The sequence below is a fragment of the Aquarana catesbeiana genome, linkage group LG06, assembly GCF_042186555.1.
Source record: "Aquarana catesbeiana isolate 2022-GZ linkage group LG06, ASM4218655v1, whole genome shotgun sequence".
Taxonomy (NCBI): Eukaryota; Metazoa; Chordata; class Amphibia; order Anura; family Ranidae; genus Aquarana; species Aquarana catesbeiana.
The window spans coordinates 281,993,091-282,010,021 of record NC_133329.1 but is presented as its reverse complement, the minus strand read 5'-3'; the positions used below and the strand labels follow the sequence as shown (position 1 = coordinate 282,010,021).

Sequence of the window (16,931 nt, the reverse complement as noted above, 5' to 3'; positions counted from 1 at the left end):
ATAGCCAGCACTGACTGGCATCACTGATGACCACTGATTGCTGGCGCTTTTGGGCACTGATTGCTGGCACTTGTGGGCACAGATTGGTGCCAATTGTGGGTACTGGTTGGCACTGATTGCTGGCAGTGGCATTGCTGGCACTTAATTGTAATCAGGACACTGATGATCAGTGCCCTGATTACATTTCTAGATGTCCTCTGTAAGGAGATGCCACTGATTGGCTCTCCTCTCCTCACACCCTGTCAGTGTGAGGTGAGGAGTGCCGATTAACGGCATCTCCGTCTTTACATGTGACCGGCTGTGATTGGACACCGCCATTCACATGGTTAAAGAGCCGTGGCTCCAGCTCTTTACACAGATCGGGGTCGCGATGTGTCCTAGCAACACGGTGCGGCTGTGATCGCTGCGCTGCACGCCCCCCAGGGGCGCATGAGAGCGGTCGTTCTGGAGGGCCGTCATATGACGTCCACCCAGAACGAGAGCCACGCTGCCCAGCCGTCATTTGATGGCTGGCGGGCAGGCGGGAAGAGGTTAAAGATTAGAATAGTACAATTCCATGAAGCATGAAACATTTATTTGTAAGGGTAGTCACAGGCAGGAAGATGTCTACCCTAGTACTGTGGATAGGTAGATATCTGCCTGCCTTTGAACACACCAGTAAATTCAGATATGTGTCTTGTGGATTAGCATGAACCAAAGTGGCACATGGCCAACTAATAATAAAACGGAATGGTCAGCCTCATTGTCCAATACAGAGTTAGGACTGCAGATAATAATGGGGTGCCATGGTCTTGCTCTGCAGCTTATACATGTATTTTCAAATGTGTGCTAACTAAACCCCTGTTTTTAACTGAAATTGTTAGACAGGAGAATTTGGTTGGTTGCAGGCTGGCTGGTGAGTTGAGCTGGGAATTTTTGTTCGTTTTGTTTGACATGCATTGGCCTTCCATGTGCTCCTTGCTGCAAAGGCCAGTTAAAGGCAGGGGCAATAGCCAGTTGTTTGTACCATTCTTCAACAACTCCAACCTCTTGGAAACTTCTCCATTTGATATGGAATCCTTTTAACATGTTCTCATCAATTGGGAACCTTGCTATTAAACCATTGTGTTCCCAAGCTGGGCTTGGTTAATTACTAAAGAATGCCCTAGTTATTCAATACTTTAATCATAATTTGTGTTGGCAATTATCTTTAGAACCCATTTATTTCTCTCTTACTTCACAAGGGACAGTTCTCGCTACTGCTGCAAGCTATTGATTCTACACAGGGATTGCCTTATTTGACATCCCTTTTCACATAACTGCAGTTTTGAACACATTCTTCCTTGGTCTTTATCCGTCTTGCCATCGCAACAGGGAGAGTGCTTGACATACTACTGTTGAATATTAGGGAGATCTGATTTTTACCCCCATGTGAGTGGGTTGCGGCGATTCTGGCCAAACACGAGAGTGTGAGGCTATAGCAGCTGGTGAGTGCCTTTTTTAGAGGGGAGTGGAATCACGTCACTGAGGTGTGGTGGATGATTACAAGAATCACACTGTGTTTCTCATACCGGAGATCTTATCACTCTTTGGACTTTTGTTCACATTTAATATGGACTGTTTTCATGTATTCTAATAATTAATATATATATTTTTATAATTTTTTTTTTAAAAGTGACACATCCATTTCACACTTGTCACAGGGTGTTAATCATTTGCTCAGTCATGTTATTTACATTCTGTATGTATTTGGACACAGTTTTTATTTTTTGCTTTTATTCATTGTGGTGTTGATGCTAGTGTCACATTACCAGCAATATTTCCATATATATTTGTTTCACCCATCACTTATCATTTGCACATTAGCGCCACTATTCATTCTTATACTTATTAGAGGTTTGTATTCGGTTTGCATGTTTCCTCTTTTTAAGTGGCAGCTATAGAATTGTCTTTTTTCATTTCCCAGAGCGCAGTGGTGGGATTATAGGTATAGGCGGATTCACTTGTAGACCAACAGTTTGAATCACTTTAAGCATTATTAAATTACTGCTCCTAAAAAAAAAACGGTTGTTTTTAAACTTTTTTCCCTGGTCCCCATACACTTTTTATGGCAATAACTTACATATAAGCCTTTAAAATGAGCACTTTTGATTTTTCATGTTTAACGGTGTTTGCATGTTCGCACAAATTTTTTGCCTGTTCGCATGTTCTGGTGCAAACCGAACCGGGGGGGGGGGGGGGGTTGGGGGTTGCTCGGCTCATCCCTACCCAGCCCCTTTTAATGTATTCTCTTAGTTACACAACAAACCCTAGGCTCTGAAATGACACTGTAACCATAATTTGTGTTGGCAATTACGGTATCTTTGTAACCCAGTCCCATTTACAGTGTAATTTCAGAGCCTAAAGTTTGTTGTGTAACTAAGAGAATAACAGCCAATAAAAAAACTAGCTGGCAGCCACATATTTAAATATCATGTTGCTATAGGGATGCTGACTGTATTTTTATAAGCATAAGGTAGCATTACTTTGATTGAAAGAAATATTACATAGATGAAAACAGGAACATTTGCACACGCATATACACACAGGCTCTTCAAACAGGTTTACTTTATATGAATGTGCTGCATCTTTTGGTTACAGTAAAGTAATATTATTCCTAATAAAAGGCTATGAGACTAAGCAAATACACTATCTTGAATAAAAGACTTCAGCTTGGATGACATGTTTGGATGTAGAATTGTGAGGGATTATTTTGACACCAATGCAAACAGTAGTTTTGTGTGTGTGTGTGTGCAAAGCAATTTGAAAGACTGTCTCCGCAGCTTAGAAACTCTGTATCTTCACAGAATATACTGTACACATTATACAGTATGTGAATATAACATAATATAATCAATGAAATCTAATTCAATCTAATATCAGTAAGCCTTTATAAAAATAAAACTGGCAATGGTCTAAAAAGACCATTAGATAGCAATAAGCATACTAGAAAATAGACAAAGTCTATGTCTGAACTAACCATGCCATTAAACTTGTATACAAGTCGTTTTTACCCTGGGAACTACCATTTTAACTGCTGACTATTCACTGGATTGCTATAAGTGTTTGTTAACCTTTTCTCAAATTGATAGTGTTTACGGTTTTACACTCTGTGGCCCCCCCCTTTTCTTTCTTATTGGTCATGTCTGAGGAACACCAGGGATTCGCTTTGAGTGCTGGATCATTATTCAAACGCTTGTCTAGACTCCTATAACATGGAGTCTAGCCACTTGAGCCCCGGACCATTATGCTGCCTAAGGACCAGAGGTCTTTTTCCAATTTGGCACTGCGTCGCTTTAACTGCTAATTGCGCGGTCATGCAATGCTGTACCCAAACGAAATTTGCGTCCTTTTCTTCCCACAAATAGAGCTTTCTTTTGATGGTATTTGATCACCTCTGCGGTTTTTATTTTTTGCGCTATAAACGGAAAAAGACCGAAAATTTTGAAAAAAAATGATATTTTCTACTTTTTGTTATAAAAAAAATCCAATAAACTCAATTTTAGTCATACATTTAGGCCAAAATGTATTCGGCCACATGTCTTTGGTAAAAAAAATGTCAATAAGCGTATATTTATTGGTTTGCGCAAAAGTTATAGCGTCTACAAACTAGGGTACATTTTCTGGAATTTACACAGCTTTTAGTTTATGACTGCCTATGTCATTTCTTGAGGTGCTAAAATGGCAGGGCAGTACAAAACCCCCCCAAATGACCCCATTTTGGAAAGTAGACACCCCAAGGAAATTGCTGAGAGGCATGTTGAACCCATTGAATATTTATTTTTTTTGTCCCAAGTGATTGAAAAATGACAAAAAAAAAAAAAAAAAAAAATATTTACAAAAAGTCGTCACTAAATGATATATTGCTCACACAGGCCATGGGCCTATGTGGAATTGCACCCCAAAATACATTTAGCTGCTTCTCCTGAGTATGGGGATACCACATGTGTGGGACTTTTTGGGAGCCTAGCCGCGTACGGGGCCCCGAAAACCAATCACCGCCTTCAGGATTTCTAAGGGTGTAAATTTTTGCTTTCACTCTTCACTGCCTATCACAGTTTCGGAGGCCATGGAATGCCCAGGTGGCACAAAACCCCCCAAAATGACCCCATTTTGGAAAGTAGACACCCCAAGCTATTTGCTGAGAGGCATATTGAGTCCATGGAATATTTTATATTTTGACACAAGTTGCGGGAAAGTGACACTTTTTTTTTTTTTTTTTTTTTTTTTCATAAAGTTGTCACTAAATGATATATTGCTCACACAGGCCATGGGCATATGTGGAATTGCACCCCAAAATACATTTAGCTGCTTCTCCTGAGTATGGGGATACCACATGTGTGGGACTTTTTGGGAGCCTAGCCGCGTACTGGACCCCGAAAACCAATCACTGCCTTCAGGATTTCTAAGGTTGAAAATATTTGATTTCACTCTTTACTGCCTATCACAGTTTCGGAGGCCATGGAATGCCCAGGTGGCACAAAACCCCCCCAAATGACCCCATTTTGGAAAGTAGACACCCCAAGCTATTTGCTGAAAGGCATGGTGAGTATTTTGCAGCTCTCATTTGTTTTTGAAAATGAAGAAAGACAAGAAAAAACATTTTTTTTTTTCTTTTTTCAATTTTCAAAACTTTGTGACAAAAAGTGAGGTCTGCAAAATACTCACTATACCTCTCAGCAAATAGCTTGGGGTGTCTACTTTCCAAAATGGGGTCATTTGGGGGGGTTTTGTGCCACCTGGGCTTTCCATGGCCTCCGAAACTGTGATAGGCAGTGAAGAGTGAAATCAAAAATTCACGCCCTTAGAAAGCCTGAAGGCGGTGCTTGGTTTTCGGGGTCCCGTACGCGGCTAGGCTCCCAAAAAGTCTCACACATGTGGTATCCCCGTACTCAGGAGAAGCAGCAGAATGTATTTTGGGGTGTAATTTCACATATTTCCATGGCATGTTTGAGCAATATATCATTTAGTGACAACTTTGTGCAAAAAAAAAAAAAAAAAAAAAAAAATTTGTCTCTTTCCCGCAACTTGTGTCGCAATATAAAATATTCCATGGACTCGACATGCCTCTCAGCAAATAGCTTGGGGTGTCTACTTTCCAAAATGGGGTCATTTGGGGGGGGTTTTGAACTGTCCTGGCATTTTATGCACAACATTTAGAAGCTTATGTCACACATCACCCACTCTTCTAACCACTTGAAGACAAAGCCCTTTCTGACACTTATTGTTTACATGAAAAAGTTTTTTTTTTTTGCAAAAAAATTACTTTGAACCCCCAAACATTATATATTTTTTTAAAGCAAATGCCCTACAGATTAAAATGGTGGGTGTTTCATTTTTTTTTTTCACACAGTAATTGCGCAGCGATTTTTCAAACGCATTTTTTGGGGAAAAAACACACTTTTTTTAATTTTAATGCACTAAAACACGCTATATTGCCCAAATGTTTGATGAAATAAAAAAGATGATCTTAGGCCGAGTACATGGATACCAAACATGACATGCTTTAAAATTGCGCACAAACGTGCAGTGGCAACAAAATAAATACATGTTTAAAAGCCTTCAAAAGCCTTTACAGGTTACCACTTTAGATTTACAGAGGAGGTCTACTGGAAAAATTACTGCACTCGATCTGGCCTTCGCGGTGATACCTCACATGCATGGTGCAATTGCTGTTTATGTTTGACGACAGACCGCCGCTTGCGTTCGCCTTAGCGCGAGAGCAGGGGGCGACAGGGGTGTTTTTTTTTTTTGTTTTTTTTTTCTTTATTATTTTTTTGCTTTTTTAATCTTACTTTTAAACTGTTCCTTTCATATTTTTTTTTTTAATCATTTTTATTGTTATCTCGGGGAATGTAAATATCCCCTATGATAGCAATAGGTAGTGACAGGTACTCTTTTTTGAAAAAATTGTGGTCTATTAGACCCTAGATCTCTCCTCTGCCCTCAAAGCATCTGACCACACCAAGATCGGTGTGATAAAATGCTTCCCCAATTTCCCAATGGCGCTATTTACATCCGGCGAAATCTAAGTCATGAAATACTCGTAGCTTCCGGTTTCTTAGGCCATAGAGATGTTTGGAGCCACTCTGGTCTCTGATCAGCTCTATGGTCAGCTGGCTGAATCACCGGCTGCATTCTCAGGTTCCCTGTTGAGACAGGAGAGCCAGAGAAAAACACGGAAGACGGTGGGGGGGGGGGGCATTCCCTCCCACGGCTTGTAAAAGCAGTCTAGAGGCTAATTAGCCGCTAGGATTGCTTTTACATGAAAGCCGACCGCTGGCTGAAAAGAATGATACCAAGATGATACCTAAACCTGCAGGCATCATTCTGGTATAACCACTCAAAGTCGTGAATGGCGTACCTGAAGACAAAAAAATGGTTAACAATGGTTAACAATAAAGCACAGTAAAGTGTAAATAATTACACACCTGAAAAACAAACATGATAAAACATAATAACAATAACAATAACAATAAAACATTGCAGAATAGAATACAGTAAAAAAGAGCAGAACAATAGAGAGAGAGAATAGAGAGAGAGAGAACAATAAAACAACAACTATTTTTTTTTATTTCATATTTTTTTTTTTTTTTACACTTTTTTTGTAACTAACTTTTATAACGGTAACCGGTTCCAGGTTCGGGTCTCTCAAAATGCGATGGCATCTTGGGAGACCCTGTGAAAGTGTGCCTAGTCTGTGCAATGCTGTACCCTACGCTAATACTCAACTAGTGAATGGTAGCGTTCAAAACATTCACCAATGCAAGACCAGGATTGTCAGGACAGGAGGGACAATAATAGCGGGTGTCACGCCTATATCCGCGCTCTTACTGCAGACACAACATCTTTTTTGGGGGGTTCGTTGGGTAGGGGTACTCGGGAGGACATAAAAATGCCTCTCATGCAGCCGACTGCATTTGGTTGGGGATGTGAATGGGGGAAGTACGGGCGCTGCAGAAGCGGTGGGTTCCCAATTAGGATTGGCGAATGCAGCAGGAAGGGCACTATGGGCACGATGGGCCTGTGTTTGTCTTTTTGGTGGCAGCGGGACACTACTTGTGCTTGCCACCTCACCAGCTTCAACTGCACTTATGGGACTCGCCACGTCACCACGTGTTACTGCAGTGCTGGTTTGACTACGACCGGGGTGTACTAGGCCACTGGCGCTTGCCAGTTCACCAAAACGCTACCAAAAAACGTTAGCGATCGCAGGGATCAGGCCTGACTCTGCGAACGCTGCAGTTATGCGTTTAGTGTTTTGTAAGTGTCAGTGATCGATCGATACTGCACTTGGGTGGGCTGTGCCGGGCGGAGGGGCAAAACGCAGGTGCTAGCAGGTATCTGGGCTGATCCCGCTAACACTGCGTTTTTGGGAACCCTAAACTGCTGGTGACGCTAGTATAGATCTGATCGGATCAGATATTGATGCGATCAGATACTATACCACTAAGGGAGGTGTACGGTGCGTGCGTGGGTGTTAGCGGTACTGGCGCTAATCTGACGCTGCCTGGGGCTGGTGCTTGCCAGTTCACCAAAACGCTACAAAAAAAACTGTTAGCGATCGCAGGGATCAATTGATGGGGTTTTTTTCAGAATTTTTCCCCCCCCAAAACTATTGAGCACCAGCCGCCACTGATTAAGAGAGGTATGGACTCCAGAGAGAGTAATATCAGCTGTACAAATCATTAGTAAGACCTCATCTGGAATATGCAGTTCAGTTTTGGGCACCAGTTCTCAAAAAGGGTATCGGGGAACTGGAGAAAGTGCAGAGAAGGGCAACCAAACTGATAAGAGGCATGGAGGAGCTCAGCTATGAGGAAAGATTAGAGGAACTGAATTTATTCTCTCTTGAGAAGAGGAGATTAAGGGGGGATATGATCAATATGTACAAATATATAAGGGGTACATATAGTGAACTTAGTGTTGAGTTATTCACTTTACAGTCAACACAGATGACAAGGGGGCACTCTTTACACCTAGAGGAAAAGAGATTTCATCTCCAAATATGGAAAGGTTTCTTCACAGTAAGAGCTGTGAAAATGTGGAATAGGCTCTCTCCAGAGGTGGTTCTGGTCAGCTCAGTAGATTGCTTTAAGAAAAGCCTGGATTCTTTCCTAAAGGCACACAATATAACTGGGTACTAACATTTATAGGTAAAGCTGATCCAGGGAAAATCCAATTGCCTCTTGGGGATCAGGAAGGAATTTTTCCCCCTGCTGTAGCAAATTGGATCATGCTTTGCTGGAGTTTTTCGCCTTCTTCTAGTTGTGCTTGTTCAGAGACCAAAAATATGTTGAAACTGTTAGATCAACAAAGGCAGCCTATGCAACTCACTACAACATTATTTAATAAATTATCTGTAATTAAACTGTCTTAACTGAGATGATATTATGACTTTAGACTCTGAAAGGGGAAAAAAAAACATAAGCTGCTCTTTGTGACCTCATTTTCTAAAAATGTTGGTTGTTGGGTTGTCAAGCTTATTTCAAAATATATGCAGTTTGTGATTTCCTTCTTCACTCTGATTTCACTGGATACATGGCTATTTCAGATCTCTCTAAAGTGTCAAAATAGGAGACAGCAAAGCTACTAGCACTTCTCTCAGTACAAATGGGTCAGTAATGGCATACCTCTGAAAAATAAGTCTCTGGTATATTACAACTTAGCAAACAATGTTGCTTTTGCCTTCGTTTTTGAAGTTCATTTATAACTCACCTGTAATTCGCTGCAGATATTTTGTATGTAGTTGGCATGGCTCACCGTCTTTGGAATAATGCTTAGGACTTGATGCCTGAAAAAAGGGCAAATCAAAGATTAAGCCTTCTGACATGAGATAGTCTTTGTGAAGTTTTATCTCATTAGCTCCATCGATATCTAGCCACTTGCCGACCGGCTAATGTACATATATGTCGGCAGTTTGAAGTTGGATATCTCGGTAATGGCAGCAGCTGATGCCACAACCGAGGTATCCATCTTTAGAGCCAGCGGTTCTGTTTACGATAATGGTGGTCTCTGCAGCAGATTCGCCGTGAGATCACCTTTATCATGGCAGGAGAGGTGCCACCCCCCCTCCTGCCGCTCTCCCGCGCCCTCTGCCACTTACCGGAGCCCTCAGCAGCGGCGGAGGCGATCGGGACCTGTCTGTGGCTGGGTATGGAAATGAGTGAGGGGAAGATGGCCCCCACCTGTCTCCATACTATAGCAGGGCAGAAGCGACGTCAAAACGTCAATTCCGTCCATACGTCTTAAAGGCACATTTTTCTGTTGTCATTTTTTCAAATGACAATTTTTTTTTTTTTTTTAGCATTTAAGTCCAAATATGAGATCTGAAGACTTTTTACCCCAGATCTCATATTTAAGAGGACCTGTCATGCTTTTTTTCTATTACAAGGGATGTTTACATTCCTTGTAATAGGAATAAAAGTGGCCCATTTAAAAAAAAAACTGTGAAAAAATAAATAAAATCAAGTAAAATAAATAAGAAAAAAAAATGTTTTTAAAGCGCCCCGTCCCGACGAGCTCGCACGCAGAAGCGAACGCATACGTGAGTAGAGCCCGCATATGAAAACGGTGGTCAAACCACACATGTGAGGTATCGCCACAATCGTTAGAGTGAGTGCAATAATTCTAGCCCTAGACCTCCTCTGTAACTCAAAACATGCAACCTGTAGAATTTTTTAAACGTCGCCTATGGAGATTTTTAAGGGTAAAAGTTTGATGCCATTCCACGAGCGGGCGCAATTTTGAAGCATGACATGTTGGGTAACAATTTACTCGGCATAACATTATCTTTCACAATATAAAAAAAATTGGGCTAACTTTACTGTTGTCTTATTTTTTTATGCAACAAAATGAATTTTTTTCCAAAGAAAGTGCGCTTGTAAGACCGCTGCGCAAATATGGTGTGACAAAAAGTATCGCAATGACCGCCATTTTGTTCTCTAGGGTGTTAGGGAAAAAAATGTATACTGTTTGGGAGTTCTTAGTAATTTTCTAGCAAAATAACTTGTTTTTAACTTGTAAACACCAAGTCTGAAAAAGTGGCCTGGTCTTTAAGTGGCTAGATCATACATCTTTGCATCATATTTATTTAATAAAAATGTTTATCAAGCCCTGCTACATGTGACATACAATCTACAGTAATATTACAATTAAATCATAACACTTTGTGGAAGTAACAAAATCATTCCAAATTTGCTGTTTTAAAGGCTGACGTTAGGATTCCCTATTAATTGCTGTCACAAAATTCTTCATGTAAAAAATATTGAAACTGAAGCACCACACCACTTCTAATTCCCTGTTCACACGATAGGATTTTCTGACAATAAAATCCATGTTTTTTTTCCGACGGATGTTGGCTCAAACTTGTCTTGCGTACACACATGGTCACACAAATCTTGTCGGAAATTCCGAACGTCCACAATGCGGTGATGTACAACAGGTACAACGAGCCGAGAAAAAGTTCAATAGCCAGTGCGGCTCTTCTGCTTGATTCTGAGCATGCGTGGAACTTTGTGCGTCGGAATTGTGTACACACGATCGGAATTTACATCAATGGATTTTGTGGTCAGAAAATTTGAGAACCAGCTCTCAAATTTTGTGTGATGGAAATTCTGAAAATGTCCAATGGAGTCTACACACGGTCGGAATTTCCGACAACAAGCTCCTATAGAACATTTTCTGTCAGAAAATCCTATCGTGTGTACAGTGCATAAGAGGACCAGAAACAACTTTATTTAAAGTAGGAAGGACATTAACCACTTGCCTACTGCCTAACACAGATGTACTGTGGCAGAATGGCACGGGCAGGCAAAATCACGTACCTGGTACGTGATCTGCTTCCTGCGGGGCGGGGGGTGCGTCGCGCCCCCCCGGTGCCCGAGGCGGTTGGCATCATTAGGAAGGTGATCAGTGCTGAGGGGGAGGCCACTCATTCGTGGCCACCCCCTCGCGATCGCTCCCAACTAATGAAAATCTTCCTCGGCTTCTGTAATGTAAACAGCGGCAGAGGAAGTGATGTCACCTCTCCTCGCATCAGTCTTTTTCGTTCCTGCGCCGAGGAGAGAAGACATCAAGTATGTGCACCAAACACTACACTAACAGTAAAACACACTAGGCACACTTTTCACCCCCGATCACCCCCTGATCACCCCCCTGCACCCCCTGTCACAGTGACAGCAATAGCAGTTTTTTTTTTTACTGATTATTGCATTGGTGTCAGTTTGTGACAGTTATAAGTGGTAGGGCAGTTAGTGTTAGGCCCCTTTAGGTCTAGAGTACCCCCCTAACCCCACCTAATAAAGTTTTAACCCCGTGATCACCCCCATCGCCAGTGTCACTAAGTGATCATTTTTCTGATCGCTGTATTAGTGTCACTGGTGACGCTAGTTAGGGAGATAAGTATTTAGGTTCGCCGTCAGCGTTTTATAGCGTCAGGGACCCCTATATACTACCTAGTAAAGGTTTTAACCCCTTGATTGCCCCCTAGTTAACCCATTCACCAGTGATCACCGTATAACTGTTACGGGTGACGCTGGTTAGTTAGTTTATTTTTTATAGTGTCAGGGCACCCGCCTTTTATTACCTAATAAAGATTTAACCCCCTAATCACCCGGCGGGTGAGGTTTTAGCATCAGATAAGGTCTGCGTCGTCCCAGGCAGCGTCAGGTTAGTGCCAGTAGCGCTAACACCCACGCACACAGCATACACCTCCCTTAGTGGTATAGTATCTGAACGGATCAATATCTGAACCGATCAGATCTATACTAGCGTCCCCAGCAGTTTGGGGTTCCCAAAAATGCAGTGTTAGCGGGATCAGCCCAGATACCTGCTAGCACCTGCGTTTTGCCCCTCTGCCCGGCCCGGCCCAGCCCACCCAAGTGCAGTATTGATCGATCACTGTCACTTGCAAAACACTAAACACATGAATGAATGAATGAAGGATTTGTAGAGCGTTGCAAATGCGAACTGAATCGTCTCAAGGTGCTAGAATGCGTTCTCTGTTGCCAGCTTCTTAGAAAAGGAAGGTCTTTCGTTTTTTCCTGAAGGCCTCATGGTTTTCTTCCATGCGGATGTGGGTCGGAAGAGCGTTCCATAGTCGAGGTCCTTGGACTGCGAATCTTCTTTCTCCCTTTGCTTTGTAGCGATATTTGGGAATGATGAAGAGGTTTTGGTTAGCTGATCGAAGGCTGCGATTGGGTGTGTAGTGTTTTATTCTCTCCTGGAGATATAGCGGAGCGTTTCCTTGTATGCATTTGTGGGTGAGGCAGAGGGTCTTGAATTTGATCCGATTCTTTACGGTTAGCCAGTGTAGGCATTTTAGGGATGGTGAAATAGATTCCCAGGGTTTTTTTCCTGTTAACAGTCTTGCCATCGTGTTTTGAATGAGTTGTAAGCACGCAAGCTGATATTGGGGTAGTCCTATGTAGAGCGAATTTGCGTAGTCGAGTCGGGAATTGATGATTGTTCCCACAACTGCCGCTTTGTCTTCTTCTGGGATGAAGGGGAAGAGTCTACGTAGGAGGCGGAGGAGATGGTGGGATCCGCTCACCACTGATCCTATTTGTGCATCCATTGTCATTCCTGAGTCAAAGATGACTCCGAGACTCTTGGCTTTGATGCTTGGAACGATGGTCTGTCCGAGGATGGTGGGAGGTGTCCACGGGGTCTTAATTTTGGAATTTTTGTTGGCGTGTAGGAGAAGAAGTTCTGTTTTTGAACCGTTAAGTTTGAGGGAGCTGATGGTCATCCAGTCATCAATTAAACTGAGGCATTCCTCTAATTGTTGATGATGGTTTTTTTGTCCGGTGATGCGAAAGTAGAGTTGGGTGTCATCAGCGTATGAGTGGAAACAGAGGTCCGTTTTCCTGATGATATTGAGAAGTGGGCGGATGTAGATGTTAAATAGCACTGGTGACAGGGGTGAGCCCTGAGGAACTCCGCAGGAGATTGCCCGGGTTTCCGAGGTGAATGTTCCTAGTTTCATTATCTGAGAGCGATTCTCTAGAAAGGATGCAAGCCATTTTAGAGCAGGACCTGTGGCTCCTGCCACTTCTGAGAGGCGGACAAGTAAAGTATTGTGGTCCACTGTATCAAATGCTGCGCTGAGGTCCAACAGTACCAGGAGACTTGATTCTCCGTCATCTGCTGCTTCAAGGGCGTCGTCCCATATTTTGAGGAGTGCTGTTTCTGTGCCATGGCCCGGGCAGAAGCCTGATTGCAGTGGGTCCAGGAGTTGGTGTGTGTCCAGGTGGTGTTGTAGCTGCAGTACTACTGCTTTCTCCATAATCTTGGAGATGGTGTTGAGGCTTGTTATCGGTCTGCGGCAGTTAGGGTCCTTAGGGTCGAGATTGGGTTTCTTCAGCAGGGGTTTGATGATGCCTTGCTTGAGGGAGGTTGGTACAGTCCCTTCTTTGAATGATTGATTTATGAGGTGTGTAAGAGTAGGGGCCAGGATGTCGGAACATTCTTTCAGGAGTTTTGTGGGAATGATGTCGTTTGGTGATGTGCTGTCTCGAAGGCTTCTGATGATGTTTATAGTCGTGTCAGAGGTGATAGGGGACAAAGAGAAATTCGGTGGTTGTGTGATGTTCGTGTTAATATCCTCTTTTTGCTTTGGTTGAATGAGGTTGGTTGTTCTTTTCTGATGAATTGATTTCCGGATGTTGTCGATTTTGTCGATGAAGTAATCTGATAATTCATTGCAGAATTCTTGAGTATTGTTTCCGGGTGGCTCTAAGCAAGTCGGGTTCATTGACTGAGTGACTAATTTGAAAAGTTCCCGTGGACAGTTTAGGGCAGTTGAGATGGTGTCCGAGAAATGTTCTTTTTTGGCTTTGAAGATTGCCTTGTGGTATTTCACAGTAAGTTCTTTGTAGTTGGTACGGTTTTCCTTGGTGGGATTTCTTCTCCATGCTCTTTCAGCTCTTCTACGTTCCTGCTTGAGTAGGGTGAGCGTAGTATTAAGCCATCTCGAGTTTTTATTGCAGATAGGTGTTCTGCGTTTTGGCGCCACTGAGTCTGCTGTTTGTAGTAATACCTTGTTTAGGTAGTTGATTGTTTGTTCCGTTGAGAGGTTTGAGTTTAGCAGAAGTATTTTATTTGATAATGTGGTTTTGAAGAGTTCGGAGTGTAGTTTCTTCTGGGATCTATTCCAGTTTGTTGTTGCTCGTTTCTGTTTTTGGGAGGTGGTGTTGATGGTGATTTTAAATTTGATAGCGTGGTGGTCCATCCACGGTAGTGGAGTGTTGTCCAGTATGTTGATGTCCATATTCTGTTTGAAAATGAGATCTAGAGTGTGTCCTGAACCGTGTGTGGGAGCATTTATCAGCTGTTGAAGGCCTAGTTCTTCCATTTGGTTGACGCAGGCGGTTGCAATACAGTCTTGGGCAGAGTTTGCCCAGAGGTTAAAATCCCCAAGTACCAGCAGGTTTTTGGTTTTCAGGGTGTGTATTGAGAAGAATTCGGTGAGTGGAGTAAGGAGATTTGTCTTTGGTCCTGGTGGTCTGTAGCATAGTAGTATGTGAATGGTGTCTTGAGGTGTTGTTTGAAGATGCAGTGAGAGAGTTTCCATGAAAGGCACTGAGTTCTGTAAAGTTGGTTCGGTAAACCCAAGGTGCGATTTGAAAATCACTGCTAGGCCTCCTCCTTTTTTTCCTATTCTATGCCCAGTTAGGATACTGTAGTTCTCGGGCACCAATTCAGTTAGGATGGTGTTGCAGTCAGGTGTTAGCCAGCTTTCTGTAATGAAGAGGCAGTCGATGTTGTTTTCGATGATAAAGTCGTGAATTTCCAGCCTGTGCTTGACTGCAGATCTGGTGTTTATCATGGCGCATGCTAGTTGTTGTGGTTGGATCGATGTCTCCCTGTTTCTGATGGTTGATTGTGGCTTGGTCCTTAGTAATTGTTCTTTTTTCAGTCTTTTTTGAGTGGCGGTTGTCAAAATTGAGGCAGCGTTTCTTAGCCTGTGAAGGGCGTCTGCTGTGTATTTGAAGTTGCACATGATGAGGAGGCAGAGTTGTTGAAGGAAGGTTAATCTAATGATGATGATGATACTGATGTAGCGATAACGAGCTTGCTGGAGGATGTAGGGATCAGATGGTCACCACTGCTTCTGGAGTGGTGTGGGTGACGGGTTAATGTGGTGCGGAGGTCCTGGCGGAGGTGATGGGCCTACCACCCTCTTGTTGATCCAGAGGAAGGCGAAAAACCTCCAGCTGCGATAGCCAATTGCGCAGCAGAGGAAAAAAATTCCTTCCTGACCCCCCGAGGGGCGATCGGGCTCGGCCCCTGGATCAACTGCTAGTGACCTTCGGTGCTTACCTGTAGGATGGTGGGTGGTGCGGTGGCTGCGTCTAGGGCGATCTGTGGTGGATTGGCCTCAGGTGAATAACCAGTGCCCCCTGCGGGGAGGTCCAGTAGCGGGGGGTGTTTCCAGGTGTGGAGTGGCACGGGCTCTGTTAGACGAGAGTGGGAGGGGGGGTGTGTGGCTGCCGGAGCTAGGCCGCAGCCGTGGTCTGTCCCACCAATCTAGTGGCTAGAGCGGGGTGGCTAGACCGCGGCTGCGGTGGTGTCCGGGGGGGTACAACTAGGGGGGCTGTGGGAGGAGGGTCCAGTCAGGAGGTGATGCGGCCGGAGTGCTTGCGGTCTCAAGAGGGAGGCCCAGAAGCTGTACCGTTCAGCCTAGAGGTGTAGCAAGATGGCCACCGGCTAGGCCCGAGCCGTGGACTGGCCGGCAATAGGGGTACCAAGATGGCCGCCGGCTAGGCCCGAGTCGCGGGCTGTCCTAGCGTAGTTACCCAGGCCCTTCTGCTGTTAGTAGGCGGGTAGATCCGGTGTGGAAAAGGCTGGCAGGAGGGGGGGTGCGGTCCTGGTGGTTGGTGTGATGTGCCGGGCAGTCAGCCGGAGCTAGGCCGGAGCCGCGGAGTGTCCTGAGCGGCCGGCCGGCTAGCTGAATGCAGCGCCCAGATGTAGGTCAGTCAGGGGGGGGGGTCCCGGTGTACCGCTGGAGGGGGAGACGGGCTGAATCCGGATCCGAGGATGGGTGGCTGGATGGCCGGAGCTGAGAGGCCGGGTGACCGAGGCTGAAGTGTGGGGTGGCAGTGATGTCCTGCTGAGCTAGCAGCCGGAGCTAGGCCGGGCCACAGAGGATCCTGAGCGGCCGGCCTGCTGGCTGAGCGCGGCACCCAGAGAAGGTCAGTAGGGGGAGGGAGGGGGGATTCCGGAGTGACGCTGCAGAGAGCTAGGCCGGGTCCGCGGAGTGTCCCATAAATGCAGCGTTCGCAGAGTCAGGCCTGATCCCTGCGATTGCTAACAGTTTTTTTGGTAGCGTTTGAATCAGTCGCTAACAGTCAGGAGCTTTTTTACCGGTGAGTCTCACTACTGTACCACTAAATTTAGAGCCCAAAATGGCAAATTGAAGGCACAGTAGTGAAGAGGCCTACACGTTTCTGAGAATGACAGATAGTGAAGAGGAAGTCACTTATCTGTCAGATTCAGGTTCAGAATACGATCCTGTAGATGACAGTGGCTCCATGACAGATAGCTCTGACGATGGAGTTGTGGTCCCTGCCAAGGTCAGGCGTACCCGACCCCAATCTTCTTCTGCTGTTGTTGAGGTGCAGGAACCGCAGGTCCCTCGTATGGAGCAGAGCAGTACTAGAGCCACTATTCCTTCTGGTGAACTGTCAAGCACCAGCGGCCTAGTACACCCCAGTCGTAGTCAAACCAGCACTGCAGTAACACTTGGTGACGTGGCGAGTTCCATAAGTGAAGTTCAAGCTGGTGAGGTGGCAAGCACAAGTAATGTCCCGCTGCCACCAAGAAGAAGACAAACACAGGCCCGTCGTGCCCATAGTGCCCTTCCTGCTGCATTCGCCAATCCTAATTGGGAACCCACCACTTCTGTAGCA

At 44.4% G+C, this 16,931-nt stretch overlaps 1 protein-coding gene across 1 annotated transcript in view; it reads right to left on the bottom strand.

Moving 5' to 3' along the window:
* The window catches only part of LOC141147756 (carboxypeptidase O-like), a 117,565-nt gene that overhangs the window by 58,181 nt on the left and 42,453 nt on the right, over positions 1-16,931 (bottom strand). The window contains exon 2 of the mRNA XM_073634938.1: positions 8,737-8,812. Coding sequence (XP_073491039.1) covers positions 8,737-8,812 — 76 coding nt within the window. The remainder of the gene's footprint in view (positions 1-8,736; positions 8,813-16,931) is intronic.